At 40.2% G+C, this 16,506-nt stretch overlaps 1 protein-coding gene and 1 pseudogene across 3 annotated transcripts; both read left to right on the forward strand.

The window, feature by feature from the left end:
* Positions 1 to 538: 538 nt before the first annotated feature.
* Positions 539 to 9,390, forward strand: LOC109906477 (NADH dehydrogenase [ubiquinone] iron-sulfur protein 2, mitochondrial-like; annotated as a pseudogene).
* A 124-nt stretch (positions 9,391 to 9,514) lies between these two features.
* On the forward strand, positions 9,515 to 16,140 carry LOC109906478 (high affinity immunoglobulin epsilon receptor subunit gamma-like). Of its 3 annotated transcripts, none has more exons than XR_004203378.1 (5): positions 9,515 to 10,559; positions 14,288 to 14,379; positions 14,910 to 14,948; positions 15,273 to 15,296; positions 15,426 to 16,140. XR_004203378.1 is itself a non-coding variant. In XM_020504181.2 (5 exons), exons 1-5 carry the CDS (start codon positions 10,956 to 10,958, stop codon positions 15,486 to 15,488), a joined length of 261 nt encoding a protein of 86 aa, XP_020359770.1. In that variant the 5' UTR covers positions 10,596 to 10,955; the 3' UTR covers positions 15,489 to 16,140. The 3 variants fall into 3 exon arrangements, 2 of the variants coding, with proteins under 2 accessions (XP_020359770.1, XP_031647842.1); XM_020504181.2 differs by lacking the exon at positions 9,515 to 10,559 and adding an exon at positions 10,596 to 10,986 and having other exon boundaries at positions 14,898 to 14,948; XM_031791982.1 differs by lacking the exon at positions 9,515 to 10,559 and adding an exon at positions 10,624 to 10,986.
* Positions 16,141 to 16,506: the final 366 nt, after the last annotated feature.

The following is a 16,506-nucleotide window of genomic DNA, read 5'->3' on the forward strand; positions in this document are numbered from 1 at the left end:
TACAGTTATACTTCTACAATACACTAGCGTCAAATTTTCAACACTAACAATTTTAACTTCTTTCCACTATCATAAAAATTCTTATGGAGTATTGTCACACAATTTTTCTAGCGCCAATTTAACTTCCATTATATTTTAGTACGATAGGTGGCAGTAACATAACTCTGTCATCTTTGCTTCCCAAACCAAAAAAATAAGAAAATCATTGTTGCCCACTGCACAGCCAGAGATACTTTTGAGGAGATGGGAAACTTCCTAGGAATTTAACTATGGTGATTAATGGCACTGCCAAAGTGGAGAGAAAATCCAAGAAAATAGATATTATTGTGGATGCGGCGGAATGGTTCATGGGACTGAAAGACTTCTTGGCGGAGTACCTCCCTCTCAGGTCATAGAGCTTGAGAATTGAGATTTGAAGGAAGGAAGGAATAAAGAAATGTACGTGTTTTGGTTTTGTCAGTGTGGTTTTTATTGTTTTATTTTTGGTGGATTAAGTTTTTCCTATCAAGTATGGGTTTTATTTGTACCTTTTTTACTCTGTCCAATTGGTGGCGGTAATGCACCTTTTGGGGTTGTAGTCGGCTTTACATTCCACAGAGGATGACTGCCAAGATGGCGGGGACAGTATTGAGGTCGCTTAGCAAAATTGGACGTCCTTCAGCAAAATGTATTTTAAATAGTAATATGGTCAGCCCTGGTTGCACTGTCCTGCAAAATAGGTGAGATGTTACATTTTTGATTAATGCAATAATAATTTAACTTGTTAATGATATCCAAATAAGTCGTTCAGGGATACAAAAAAAATACTGTCACATAACCGCTACTTTAGCTAACGCTAGTATTAGCAAGCTAGAAAATGAGTCCATAGGGCTTACCTGCTCACCATATAACAGCGTTTTGTTTTTTCGGTCAGACTTAACAGCCCACCCTACATCTAGATCTAAGTTTCTTATGTTATGTCAAACGTGACTGTTGTATAGTTGCTGTAACGTTAAACAGCTTGAAAGTTTGACTGCGTGTTACTGCAGTTATCTAGCCAACCGGTTAGCTACTTGAGCTTCCTTCACGGTGGAGTTCAGTCCGCTATTTAGCCGAATCATGTGGATTTTGAGTTAATAGCAGCACATTCGTGGCCGGCTTGTCATCTTGCTAGTGAACTAATTAGCTAGCATAGTACCTAACAATTTGTTAATGTGCTGAAGCAAATGAAATGCATTATTTTCACTGTCGTCTGAAAAACATTGCACAGGGATTGGAATGTTGGCACCAAACAGGTCTGAATTCCAGGCTAGCTAGCTGTCCACCTTGACTTGTTCTAGTTAGCTAACGTTACTCAACAACAACACGTTTAGCTAACGTTAGCTACTTAGCTGAAGTTATGTGAAGTTCCATTTACATCATTGAGGTCAACAACACTTCAGAGTCAAACATCAATACGTGTAAGACAGCAACTTGAAACAGTTCAGGCTTTTCAAGCAGGGAGTATGTTTCATACGTTTGTGCCTTGACAATTAGGCTATGGACCCTGCCTACCCCTGCTGTGTGAAATGTGATTAGTGACCTGTCTGTTTTGGCTGACCTAGAGTGTAATAATGCCCAACCCTGACCTCTGTCATCATTACGAGGTGTTTCCTTGGCACTTGTGGTTGCTCAAGACTGAGTTGGCTTACCTCAAGAGCCTTTGTAGGTTAGACACTGGCTAGAAACAGTACTGATTCCCTATTGACACATCATGGTTGCTTGTTCTTTTCTTCTAAACAGAAACAATGGCAGCCAGATGTGGAGTGGACGGAGCAGTATGCCGGGGCGGTGATGTATCCCAGCGCCATCACTGAGAAATGGGTCCCCCCCACCATGGAATGGTATGCCCCTATGAATAGGCTAGTTATTTAGGTAGAGACCAAATATTGATATGTATGGTAGTTGTATTTTATTGCCTCCTATTTCATTGAACCATTTGCACTTAGTCAAAGTGGTTGTCAGTGGTTTCTAAACACAGCCTGTGACTTAATCACTTTATTATAGATTTAGTCATTCCATGTCATACGCTGTTACTTTATGATAGTCGTTCTACATATAGCTTTATCTCAACTCGTATGCATGAATTCCAAACCAACTAGCCCCTCTGCAACCTCTCAATCTGCAAATCCCTGATGAAGGCCAAGAGCCGAAACGCATTGGTTTTACTTTTTAACAATAATCTTTCTTATCAACTTCCACTGTCCTCCAAGAGTGGCTGACTCTTCTCTCAACCACTCTTTCTCTCTACAGATAAAGATGCTCCTATGGAGAAGGTGGTGTCTAACCTGACCATTAACTTTGGGCCCCAGCACCCCGCTGCCCACGGCGTGCTGCGTCTGGTGCTTGACATCAGCGGGGAGTCGATGAAGAAGTGTGATCCCCATGTGGGCCTGCTGCACCGCGGCACAGAGAAACTCATTGAGTACAAGACCTACCTGCAGGTATGTAGTTGCTACCCTGTTATAGCACACCTAGAGACTGTAAGGTATGTGCAGCGGATATGAAAATTGGCTGAAAGTAACTTGCATCAGTGTCCTGGCTTGTAATGTACATGATGCATGTTTAGACTCTTCTGTATCAGGCATGTTTTTATTGTGTATTTATATATATCTCTCTACACTACCATTCAAAAGTTTGGGGGTACTTAGGAATGTCCTTGTTTTTGAAAGAAAAGCACATTTTTGCCCATTAAAATAACATCAAATTGATCAGAAATACAGTGTAGACGTTAATGTTGTAAATTACTATTGTAGCTGGAAACGGCAGATTTTTAATGGGTTATCTACATAGGTGTACAGATGGCTGCTATCAGCAGCCGGCACGTTGTGTTAGCTAATCCAAGTTTGTTGTGCTGATTTTAAAGAAGCAATAGTTTGAGAAACAGGCGCCTCATAAGTCCTCAACTGGCAGCTTCATTAAATAGTACCTGCAAAACACCCGTCTCATAAGTCCTCAACTGGCAGCTTCATTAAATAGTACCTGCAAAACACCCGTCTCAACGTCAACAGTGAAGAGGTGACTCCGGGATTGTAAAGAAAAAGCCATATCTCAGACTGGCCAATAAAAGATCAAGATGGGCAAAAGAACACACAGTGGACAGAGGAACTCTGCCTAGAAGGCAAACATCCTGGAGTCGCCTCTTCACGTTGAGACTGGTGTTTTGCGGGTACTATTTAATGAAGCTGCCTTCTAGGCAGTGGCCAATGGAAATCAAGGACATTTCTAAGTGACCCAAACTTTTGAACGGTAGTGTGTGTATATATGCACTCTCTTACTCTCAAACAGTTGAAAACCTAATGACATCTGTAACTAACTCTGCTTGTCTGTCAGTGGTGTGATGCTGAGGGGTTCAGGCATCAAGTGGGACCTGAGGAAGTCTCAGCCCTATGACAAGTATGACGAGGTGGAGTTTGACATCCCCATTGGCAGTAAGGGAGACTGCTATGACAGGTAACTCCTATTTTCCTCTCTGTCAGCCTCTTCTTTTAACCCGCTTTAACCCGAAGTTAAGTTGACTGAAAACATTCTCATTTACAGCAACAACCTGGGGAATAGTTACAGGGATGAATGAGCCAATTGTAAGCTGGGGATGATTAGGTATGAGAGCTAGATTGGGAATTTAGTCAGGACACCAGGGTTAACACCCCTACTCTTACAATTAGTGCCATGGGATCTTTAGTGACCACAGAGTCAGGACACCCGTTTAACATCCCATCTGAAAGATGGCACCCTACACCGGGCAATGTCCCCAATCACTGCCCTGGGGCATTGGGATGTTTTTGTAGACCAGAAGAAATGGTGCCTCCTACTGGCCCTCTAACACCACTTCCAGCAGCATTTGGACTCCCATCCAGAGACAAACTAGGACCAACCCTGCTTAGCTTCAGAAGCTAGCCAGCAGTAGATTGCAGGGGGGGTATGCTGCTGTCTAAGTATTGTGAAGATATAAAACTATGAAATAACAACGTGGATTCATGTAGTAACCAAAAAAGTGTTAATCAAAATATATATATTTTATATATACATTATATTTGAGATTCTTCAAAGTAGACACCCTTTGCCTTGATGACAGCTTTACACACTCTTTGCAATCTCTCAACCAGCTTCATGAGGTAGGCACTGAATTGCATTTAAATTTACAGATGTGCCTTGTTAATTTGTGGAATTTGTTTCCTTAATGCGTTTGAGCCAATCAGTTGTGTTGTGATAAGGTAGGGGGATATACAGAAGATATCCCTATTTGGTCAAATACCAAGTCCATATTATGACACGAACAGCTCAAATAAGCAAAGCGAAATGACAGTCCATTACTTTTTTATTATTTTTATTTCACCTTTATTTAACCAGGTAGGTTGGTTGAGAACAAGTTCTCATTTATAACTGCAACCTGGCCAAGATAAAGCATAGCAGTGTGAACCGACAACAACACAGTTACACATGGAGTAAACAATTAACAAGTCAATAACACAGTAGAAAAAAATAGTCTATATACATTGTGTGCAAAGGGCATGAGGAGGTAGGCGAATAATTACAATTTAGCAGATTAACCCTGGAGTGATAAATGATCAGATGGTCATGTGCAGGTAGAGATACTGGTGTGCAAAAGAGAAGAAAAGTAAATAAATAAAAACAGTATGGGGGATGAGGTAGGTAAATTGGGAGGGCTATTTACCGATGGACTATGTACAGCTGCAGCAATCAGTTAGCTGCTCAGATAGCAGATGTTTAAAGTTGGTGAGGGAGATAAGTCTCCAACTTCAGCGATGTTTGCAATTCGTTCCAGTCACAGGCAGCAGAGAACTGGAAGGAAAGGCGGCCAAATGAGGTGTTGGCTTTAGGGATGATCAGTGAGATACACATGCTGGAGCGCGTGCTACGGGTGGGTGTTGCCATCGTGACCAGTGAACTGAGATAAGGCGGAGCTTTACCTAGCATGGACTTGTAGATGACCTGGAGCCAGTGGGTCTGGCGACGAATATGCAGCGAGGACCAGCCGACTAGAGCATACAGGTCGCAGTGGTGGGTGGTATAAGGTGCTTTAGTAACAAAACAGATGGCACTGTGATAAACTGCATCCAGTTTGCTGAGTAGAGTATTGGAAGCTATTTTGTAGATTACATCGTCGAGGATCGGTAGGATAGTCAGTTTTACTATGGTAAGTTTGTCGGCGTGAGTGAAGGAGGCTTTGTTGCGGAATAGAAAGCCAACTCTAGATTTGATTTTAGATTGGAGATGTTTGATATGAGTCTGGAAAGAGAGTTTACAGTCTAGCCAGATACCTAGATACTTACAGATATCCACATATTCTAGGTCGGGACCATCAAGGGGGTAATGCTAGTCGGGCGTGAACAGTCAATCTGGAAAATGTCAAGAACTTAAAAAATTTCTTCAAGTGCAGTTGCAAAAACCATCAAGCGCTTTGATGAAACTGACTCTCATGAGGACCGCCACAGGAAATGAAGACCCTGAGTTACCTCTGCTGCATAGGATAATTTCATTAGAGTTAACTGCACCTCAGATTGCATACCAAATAAATGCTTCAGAGTTCAAGTAACAGACACATCTCAACATCAACTGTTCAGAGGAGACTGCGTGAATCAGGCCTTCATGGTCGAAATTGCTGTAAAGAAACCACTACTAAAGGACACCAATAAGAAGAAGAGTTGCTTGGGCCAAGAAACATGAGCAATGGACATTAGACCTGTGGAAATCTGTCCTTTGGTCTGATGAGTTCAAATTTGAGATTTTTGGTTCCAACCGCCTTGTCTTTGTGATATGCAGAGTAGGTGAACGGATGATCTCCGCATGTCTGGCTCCCACTGTGAAGCATGGAGGAGGAGATGTGGGGGTGCTTTGCTGGTGACACTGATTTTTTTATTTTTGAATCGAAGGCACACTTAATCAGCATGGCTACCACAGCATTCTGCAGCGATACGCCAACCCATTTGGTTTGCGCTTAGTGGGACTATGACCCAAAACACACCTCCAGGCTGTGTAAGGGCTATTTGACCAAGAAGGAGAGTGATGGAGTGCAGCATCAGATGACCTTGCCTCCACATTCACCCCACCTCAACCCAATTGAGATGGTTTGGGATGAGATGGACTGCAGAGTGAAGGAAAGTTCTCAAGTTCTCACCATATGTGGGAACTCCTTCAAGACTGTTGGAATAGCATTCCAGGTGAAGCTGGTGGAGAGCGTGCCATGAGTGTGCAAAGCTGTCAAGGTAAAAGTTGTCTACTTTGAAGAATCTAAAATATATTTGGATTTGTTTAACACGTTTTTTGGTTACTACATGATTCCATGTGTTATTTCATAGTTTTGATGTCTTCACTATTATATCTCAAATATAATGTATATATAAAATAAAGAAACCATTGAATGAGTAGGTTTGTCCAAACTTTTGACTGGTACTGTATGTCACTGGAAGTAGTGGTTCAACAATCCCCCTTTCCCCCATCTACATATCTAACTGGTATCTGTCAAAATGTGATTTTTATATACATCACATTTTATTGACAGAATTATTATTAATTTTTTTACATCTCCTTCCTTTCCTCCTTGGCATTGGTCAGGTACCTGTGCAGGGTGGAGGAGATGAGGCAGTCTCAGGATCATGATCGAGGCCCTCAAGATGCCAGCAGGAGAGATCAAAGTGGATGGCGCCAAGGTGGCCCCGCCCAAGAGATCTGAGATGAAGGTGAGACTCATTTAATGGCTGAAATTTTATTTGGAATAAAAATGCATTGGATTTAAAGTGCCTTTCGAAAAACCCAGGAAAACTGCAGGAAAAAAAGGTTTTATTTTAGGACATTTTAGATCATCCTCAGACTATATCCGCTTTACTCTATAGTCAAACTTTATAAGCCCTGATTTCTATGTGTACGGTGGAGTGTTGCACATTGAGTCTATTATATAAGTATTAACATCAGCTGTAATGGTGGTTTAATTATGTTCCCATGTTAGATGTCCATGGAGTCTCTGATCCATCACTTTAAGCTGTACACAGAGGGTTACCAGGTGCCCCATATACAGGGTCTACATATACGGCAGTAGAAGCACCCAAGGTAAGCCCTCCCTTCCTCAGACAGACATGGATATAACAGATTTGAGACGCTCTCTGTATTTCACCTATCCTCAAATACTGAGGCTATTTGATAAGTGCAGTTTACCATTACTAATGGTGAGATTCTCCTTCACCTGGTCCATTTTGTAGGTCATATGATGCCGATAGATCAAACACAATATTGTGTCCTTTATTGCAGATATTACATGTATTTGACAGCCAGGTACAATGTACCAGATCTAACCAGCTGGCTAATTCTAATCTGTCGTCCCTGTTTAGGTAGATGAAGACATTGAATGTAATGTGCTTTAGGTGGGGGCTGTTGTGTAATGCAATCTCCTGTCTCGTTCAGGGAGAGTTTGGTGTGTATCTGGTGTCTGGCGGCTCCAGCAGGCCCTACCGCTGCAAAATCAAAGCTCCAGGATTCTCATCTGGTACCGGAGTTTAAACTACGCATGCACACTCACACACTTAGACTTCACACCCCGCATTGTTCAATGTAGTTATTAAATTATTCAATGTGTTAAACTACTTCCTCAAGGCTACTTATAGTTCATTCCCCTTAGAGTCGATGTCCCTGCCCCGCTAACATCGAATTAGCATAATTGAACAAATCCCTGTTAAATTCTGTCTAAAGTAGAGAGATCTGTTTTTGCATGGGTTGCGTCTTAATCCACCGTGTCGGCCTTCCGCAACTGCAGTGGAAGGTGCCAAAGCAACATCAAGGTTTGTCAGACCATGAGACATCCCAAAGATCGGTCTTATCGTGAAATTGTTGGTTTGGCCTAGAAAACTATTATGACCCCTTTATGGGTAGATGAGACTCACGAACACAATAGTGTTCTCAGTTTTGCTCTACGACCCCACCCACACGCGTCTTGGGACTCGTCTGAAGTCTGTACAGATGATCTGCCAACTTTTGTCCTTTGCGTTTGGGCTACACACTAATTTGTGGAAAGGTGAGACTTTCCCCAACATGTACATGTATGTTGTTTTGCTCTAGGACACCCACAGGCCTCACAAGAATTGTCTGAAGGTCCCCCAGTACCAGTTTTAAAAAATGGAGTCTGTTTAGTGCAAAAGAATAAGGGGTTAAACATGTGTATGTGTGTGTGTGTTCTTATACTTTATATATCTCTCAGATATAGGACAGACACTTCAAAACAAACTTCCTTTAGTTCCCCCGCCCCCAAAAAATAAAATCTATCTGTTGTTCCATGTAGTGAATTTGTTATTCTAGGCGTTTATATGGGCGAAAGGCAGTAAGGCCAAATCCATATTTTTCATCTAATATTTTTTTTTTAATATTTTCTTTTGATACTTCAAAATAGCAAAATCAAATAGCAAAATGATCCTTGGTGTGACCTTCTAAAACAATTCCAAATAGCTTAGTAGCATCCCCCCCTCCCCTCTTGTAGACTGTAATGGGTTGATAGTTGGTTAATAGTTTTGTGATGTCTTCCCCATGCTGCCCTGGATATGATGGCTAAAGGACACATGCTGGCTGATGTGGTGGCCATTATTGGTAAGACATGTTTCTACTTGGTCGTGTTCAGTAGAGCACATCGCAGCAAAATGTGTTGCAATGGAAAAACAATCTGTTATAGGACAAGTTCATGTAGTAACCCTCTGTTTCCCCAAAAAGTATCCTTGCTGAACATGACCCTTACATTATCAGTGAAACCATTGATTATCAGTATACTTATAACTCATACAGCAATTCTATTTGTGTAATTCCTGTTCAAATATTTATGGTTAATGTATGATTGAGGTTTAACAAAGGATTTTATTGTTTTTCCTCTTGTGACAGGAACCCAGGACATTGTGTTTGGAGAAGTTGACCGTTAAGTTAAAACAAAAGACTTGTGTTGATAACAATGGTTCCCCTCAAGAGGATTTCTCCCCTTTCGGTCTTCACAATCTGTCTCAGATGAAGGCTCTGTCCGTATCCTCACATAGTGTATTATTTATATGATCTGTAGTGACAAGCTCATTAACTGTGCCACTTCAATGATAAAACTAATAACTATTTTTACTGATCTGTCAAATAGTGTAATTTTCTCATGGTTAGTCTCTTGAAATAGAAATATACTGTAAGCACTTCAGAATTTTTTTATCTCGAAATGCCCTGTTGCACAAAACTAAATGGACTGAGCTCGACCACAACTTCCCCCCCCCCCTGCTTTACCCTGGCTTTCTTTGCAACACTACGTCATCACCTCAAACCACTAACTCTTCAGCCCTGCTCAACCTACATGCTTTTTACTGACTGAGAAGTCAGACGTCCAGTAAAAAATAATCTGTTGCTGTGTCCTTTTGTATACCTGTTGCTGTGATGGGAGGCAGATTCCTAGTTCTTTCAGCTCTTCCTCTGTGGATGAGCTTTGGCAGTGCTAGTGAGTATGGAGTTTGATACTATAACCGCTGATTGGTATTGACCTTGGTTATGAAAATGTATGTCTGGGATTAACATGATGAGAAATGAGCAAAACAGTTGCTGTTTAGTTGTAATTGCAACTAAATCTAGTCCCACACTGGACTAAATATTGTGAATGATAAAGAATCATGGTTGAGTCCTATGGTTAAGATCAGATCTCAGAGCATATGTCGGGTATTCAGTAAAAATATTTGAAAATGTAATCTCTTTGGAACTCATTGAACTTTTATTTGGTAATATGAATTATTGACAATTTTTTGTTCATAGAAACCCTGTAACGACATGTTTCAATAATTATTGAAGTGGGTGACATGTTACTGTATCCTTCCCCAAAATTAAGGAAATCATAGTAGAAATAGCTGTCTGTAAATGGTTTTACTCATGATGTTTTTTAACCTGGTTTTATTTATAGATTTATTTTAGATCAGTGTTTGATGCAAAATGTGCTTGTTTTTTAAAATATAAGTGTAGGACAGGTGATTCTATCATTCTTTAGAGGGCAAAATCATTGTATGATGGAGAGAGAAAAATCTACATGTAGTTCAGGGCCATTTCTGTGAAAGCAGAAGCGAAGCCATTGCCACATCGGTCCTCTTTTTTACACTTGCGACAGAGGAAGAACTAGGTGCTGACATTTTCATACATAATGCTATCACTAACTATCTAGCTTTATTTTGACAGGAAGTCAATGCTGAGACCACGATCTCTTTTCCAGATGAACCCACAAAATATAATGAAGACATTACACGACACATTCATATAAACATTAAAATACATGTTATGCACAATACACAACAAGCAGTAAAAAGGTCCCCTAGCAACTGTCTGAAATGCCCTAGAGGCACCAATTCTTTCCATTTTAAAGTGTATTTTCGATCATTCCACATAAGGTGCAAAACGACCTAAAGGAAGATCTACCTAACTCAGTGGAGATTGAAGAGGTTTCCAGACATAGCCATCCCTGAGCATCTATAACTTAACAATGGGTTACGGTATGGTGGAAGTTTATGCAAGAGCATAATGCACTGATCTACAAGGTAGGCCAGCCTACATTCTAATACAAAAATGCAATGATGTGTACTGCATGGTTTCCCAAACTCGGTTCTGGCACATGTTGGTTTTTCCACCTAACACTACACAGCTGATTCAAGTAATCAAAGCTTGATGAGTTGGTTATTTGAATGAGCTGTGTAATAATTATTTATGTCACATGGGTCACCACGTTTGTGAAGGGGGAGTATATGGGCCACCTTCCAGACCCTAGGGATGGTACCAGAAATAATTGTAAGGTAAAAATCAGAGGAGCAGAAAGCTGCAGCAAGAAAGGATCAAGCAAAGCAGCACCATTAAAAAAAATCACATCAATCTTGCGCAAGCCATCGAGCACATCACAAGAAGAAAGTTGTTGACATGAAAAGGTTTACTTGAAGTTGATGGAACTTCCATCGAGCCAACTGGAGAGGGGTAGGCAGTTGCCCGGCTGACCTGGGTCGGTTAAACCACCATTTATTTCAAATTTAAAAAATATATATTAAATGCTGAAACACTTGTCTAATTTTTCTCAGTAATGATGGAAAGGAATTTCCTTCAGTACATTTGACCGTTTTCCAAAATGTAGACAGATCACCAGCAGAGTCTAAGAATTTAGAAAGTAGCTAGATTTAGCTTTCTTGATTGAGGAAGTGCATCTATTTCTCAACTGCCTGAAAAACTGCCAATCAGCTACACGGTCAGTTTTTCTAGCCTTGGCCAAGGCCTGATTTCTCATAACATCGGAAAGTTCTTTAGAGAACCAAGCATTTATCATGTTTTACTCTGTGTTTAAAGGAAGTGTGTTTGTCAGCCAGAGATATTCAAATAGATGAGAACAATTCTAGATCTAATTCAGGGTCAGGCATGCAGCTGATAGAGAAACATTCAGAGTAATACTTTCATGAAGAAAAACATGTTAAATGTCTCTTCATAATTATACGAGTGTCAGTGTTAATCTGTTTGCCGTCTCCAATACATGCAATAGGACAAAGATCACAGATCATTAGCAAAGACACCACTGGACAAGTACTTGTCAGAATTAGGTCAATCAGTGAAGAGTTGCTGGAATTTTGTTTTTTACATTAATCTCTGGGGGCTTTGCAATCAGTTGAGTCAGGTTAAAGTGAAGCCACATATTATTTACTGTAAATGGTCTGAGCCCAGGGTAAGCTTTGCAACAGATACATGTTTACTTTGGCTTATGCCCACGTCTATAACCAAAACCTAAATTCTTGGGTGGATACTGATATTTAGTGAATATAATGCCACAAGGGTTGATTTCGCATATACTGTATAGCCACTCCTATAAGATTAGGGTGTCCGCTTTGCTGACAAATTTGTGCTATGACGATGATCAAAGCCTACTTGTCAGTACAGAATGACAAACTCAGCAAAAAAAGAAACGTCCTCTCACTGTCAACTGCTTTTATTTTCAGCAAACTTAACATGTGGAAATATTTGTATGAACATAAGATTCAACAACTGAGACAAAAACTGAACAAGTTCCACAGACATGTGACTAACAGAAATTGAATAATGTGTCCCTGAACAAAGAGGGGGTCTAAATCAAAAGTAACAGTCAGTATCTAGTGTGGCCACCAGCTGCATTAAGTACTGCAGTGCATCTCCTCCTCATGGACTGCACCAGATGTGCGAGTTCTTGCTGTGAGATGTTACCCCACTCTTCCACCAAGGCACCTGCAAGTTCCTGGACATTTCTGGAGGGAATGGCCCTAGCTCTCACCCTCTGATCCAACAAGTCCCAGACGTGCTCAATGGGATTGAGATCCAGGCTCTTCGCTGGCCATGGCAGAACACTGACATTCCTGTCTTGCAGGAAATCACGCACAGAATGAGCAGTGCTGTCTTTGGCGTCTCACAGTACGGACATTGCAATTTAATGCCCTTGCTACATCTGCAGTCCTCATGCCTCCTTGCAGCAGCATGCCTAAGGCACGTTCAAGCAGATGAGCAGGGACCCTGGGCATCTTTCTTTTGGTGTTATTCAGAATCAGTAGAAAGGCCTCTTCAGTGTCCTAAGTTTTCACAACTGTGACCTTAATTGCCTACCGTCTGTAAACTGTTAGTGTCTTAACGAACGCTCCACAGGTGCATGTTCATTAATTGTTTATGGTTCATTGAACAAGCATGGAAAACAGTGTTTAAACCCTTTACCATGAAGATCTTGAAGTTATTTGGATTTTTACGAATTATCTTTTGAAAGAGGGTTCTGAAAAAGGAACATTTATTAGCCAAGATCCTTTTTGACATGGTGTGGATAGAAGTAGATAGGTAACAACCAAACGGGTAATGAAAGATAACCTTGAGATTTGCATGATAGACTAAGGCTACTGGCAGGGTTGGGTAGGTTACTTTCTAAATGTAATCTGTTACTAGTTATCTGTCCAAAAATTGTAATCAGTAATGCCACTTTTGGATTAACCAAACTCAGTAACGTAATCTGATTACATTCAGTCACTTTTAAATGACTTTCCCTTAAGAGGCATTAGAAGAAGACACAAATATGTTACCAATTGAACGACATCTATTGCAGGATAAATTAATGTTAAAGTTTACATAGCTGGCCATAGATGGATGTTAAATTTTACTTTATGGGTTTATTATGTAAGCTTCTTCTATAACGCATTGCTTTGTACTTCAATTATATCCTTACATTAATATATATAATTTATAAATCCCAAACTGGATATAGCAACTACAGATTGCCCCTTTTAAGACTATGAAAAGCATACGAGTTTGAGCATGTGTCCATTAGGTCTATGGATTTTTTTTATCAGCATGAATTAGATTGAGCAATAATAATAAAAGCCTCACTTTTATTCCATTGGCTGGGATCCGCACTATGCAGCTGTTGCAAGAGCACATTTTTCACTGGCTGTCCACTGGTTTCAAAAATAATTATTGATAGGCAGTTTAAACTTCTTGAATTCAATCATTATTGGATTCAAATGCACATTTAGATTTGTGAACAGGCATCCACAACAGCCACAATCCGTAAAGCGCAAATAGCTAAATGAGAGAGCACATCAAGATTCACATCAATGCGCAATGTAGATATCAATGATAAGTGATATCCGTATCACTGTAGACTACAGCACTGCTGTCATCCTTACCTCCATGCGTTTATTCAAGTTGGATAATCTTTGGATGCCAACAGTGGTCTCACAATTGGAAGACATAGTTTGGACTATAGTCTACAAAAACCTATTCCTGCTCTTTTCCCGCGATCCATCAAACACATTTGCGGTGTCATCATAGTGGTCTCTGATTTGTGGTCAGACTCGCTCAGGTGGAACAAACTTAAACTTGCTGCCTTTTTTCAATGCTGATTTGAATGTCAAAAAAGAAGTGTCAAAGATATTTTTTTTGCAAACATCCTTTCTGAATTGAAAAGTAATCTTCGAAGTAATCTTCTAGTTTTTCAAAAGTATCTGTAATATGATTACATTATTTTTGCTGGTAATATAATGGATTACAGTTACTGTTTTTTGTAACCTTTTACATGTAACGGATTACATGTAATCCGTTACTCCCAACCCTGGTTACTGGAGGTCACTTGCAATAACTGTGATATTATACGGTCGTTTTTACCTACCTTAATTTTATGCCCAGACTAAGTCACTCTGGATAAGAGAGTTTGCTAAATGACAAATGGTGGTCAAACCTCAAGAGGGCTGGCCTGTAAATAGAAAGTGTTCTCCTCTGTTCTCAGCGGCCCTGGGTGAGTCTCAGATCTGCTATATCCTGGACGGTATCTTGTTTCTGTACGGTATCATCCTCACCGTGCTCTACTGCAGGCTCAAGGTACAGCTGCCTTTCTGTCCTTCTTTTCCCCAATCCCCCTCTTTCCCTGCCTCCCTAAATTCTCTTTGATCTCTTTCTTGCTATACCCACTCTCAGAGGGTGCATCAGGGGGAGTTGTGCAAAAAAAGACATGGCCAATTCACACGTGTATAATACACACTTATACATGTGTGAGATAGGACAAATATAAGCACCCACCTAATGTAATATTATTATACCCTATCCAATAGCCACGACAACTGTAACTGGCATTTTGTGTAGATCTGAAAGATAGGTTTTTAGATCAGTCTTTATACTTATGTGCAATACAGTATGACCATGGGTATAAACAATATGATAGTAGCTCCACCTTGTGCGCTGAAAGGTTTGGTGTAAATTTCACCATATTGCTTATACCTATCCTACCCATCTGATCCTTTCAGATCTAAGTGCCTAAAGTCCCTGAGGCTAGGGGGTTGTTTCAGTTTCCTCTTTCTGTCTCTACCAAGTTCTTACCCCATCTATCTCTCAACACTCAGTTTTTCCCACAGATGGTTCCGGTGACTGGCGCTGGGACAGAAAAGCCACCGGTGAGAAACGCACTGTAACATGATCTACATCCAACTCCATTAAACAAGACCCCATGATGCCCAGATACATAGAAACTAGACCTTGCAGTTGGCTGGGGGTCAAATCGATGTAACGTGATATATGCAATCCATTTATTTAGTCCTGTATAACGCAGACAGACACATTTACTGCCCTACAGCTTTACAGTGGGTTGGGGGCAGAGGGTGATTTCCAGGCTAACATTTAACATTAAACCAAATGGCTAATCTCACACACTGCCTAAAAAAACAAACACACACACTTGTGTTTTTTCCTAATGGATTTCCTCTTTTACTCTGACACAGAAAGCGGAGGAGGGTATCTATACGGTGAGTTGATGATGATGATGGTGATAATGAATGTGTGATGGTGAAGGTTATCTCAGTCAATATGTGGAGTTTAAATTGTAGGGCCTTGCTTCCTGATATATTTACTCTCTCCCTGTCTCTCTATCTCAGGGTCTAACCCCTCATGCTGCGGATACCTATGAGACCATCGGTCAGAAGAAAAGATTGAAGTAGCAGAGGGTGAAGAGTTGAAGAAGTCATCTGTCAAATCACTTTTGTCTCCAAGAATTTCCCAGGCCTCTTACGTATTTTATTTAACATAGCTTTTAACGGTTTGAGAGAAAATGTATAAATTTTTGAACATTTACTTGCGTATGTGTGAACCTCCTTTGTATGTGTCGTAAGAGAGAGAAATGTGAGAAGATTAAAGGGGAAGTTGAGCTGTGGGTAAAAATGCCCCACTTTTGACAGTGTATGTCTTCTTTGTATGCTACTTATACTAAAGTTTCTTAGATTTAGCTTGAGATTGATGTTTTTGGTGTTTTCAAATATTTTTCCATGTAGATCAATATACAGTTTTAGCAAATAATATACCCCTTTTTTACTCGAGATTTGTGTTCTGGGTGTACTTTAGGTATTTTCTAATATTTTTCTATATAGATCAATATATAGTTTTAGCAAATAATATACCCCTTTTTTACTCGAGATTTGTGTTCTGGGTGTACTTGAGGTATTTTCTAATAGTTTTCCATATAGATCAATATACAGTTTTAGCAAATAATATACCCCTTTTTTACTCTTGAGACTTGTGTTCTGGGTGTACTTTAGGTATTTTCAAAGCTTCTATGGTGCTTTTATAATACATTCTAATAAAATATCAAAATGACGGGTCTGTGGTATCTTGCTCTTCTTTTTCACAGTTTCTCATAGCTATTTCAGAGGTTGATTTCCTTTACACCAATGCCATGACAACTGATCACACACTGTCCGAGTCACATCCTGTGGCCACTGCTAAGTTTTGTGGGTGTCTCTGCACATTCACAGAAAAACAATGGGGTGGGGTTATCTGCATAGCCCAATGCAATGTCTGATGTAGTTAACAAACAATGATACTGTAACAGCTACTTTAGCCTCACTTAACTGAAAGTGAAAACATAGCAAAACATATATGGTAACTGTTTATTAAGTTGCTCTTGTACCTGTGTAATAGATATGTAATGTAATTACACTTGCTCCAACATTCTACATTCAC

The sequence above is a fragment of the Oncorhynchus kisutch genome, linkage group LG16 (assembly GCF_002021735.2).
Source record: "Oncorhynchus kisutch isolate 150728-3 linkage group LG16, Okis_V2, whole genome shotgun sequence".
NCBI classification, from domain to species: Eukaryota; Metazoa; Chordata; class Actinopteri; order Salmoniformes; family Salmonidae; genus Oncorhynchus; species Oncorhynchus kisutch.

What these genes read in the sequence shown, in the direction of transcription:
- LOC109906478 (XM_020504181.2), top strand. Translation starts at nt 10,956, where the DNA reads ATGGAACTTCCATCGAGCCAACTGGAGAGGG. An exon ending in ATCGAGCCAACTGGAGAGGG is followed by an intron (nt 10,987 to 14,287) that starts GTAGGCAGTTGC and finishes CTCTGTTCTCAG; the next exon opens with CGGCCCTGGGTGAGTCTCAG. An exon ending in CTGGGACAGAAAAGCCACCG is followed by an intron (nt 14,949 to 15,272) that starts GTGAGAAACGCA and finishes ACTCTGACACAG; the next exon opens with AAAGCGGAGGAGGGTATCTA.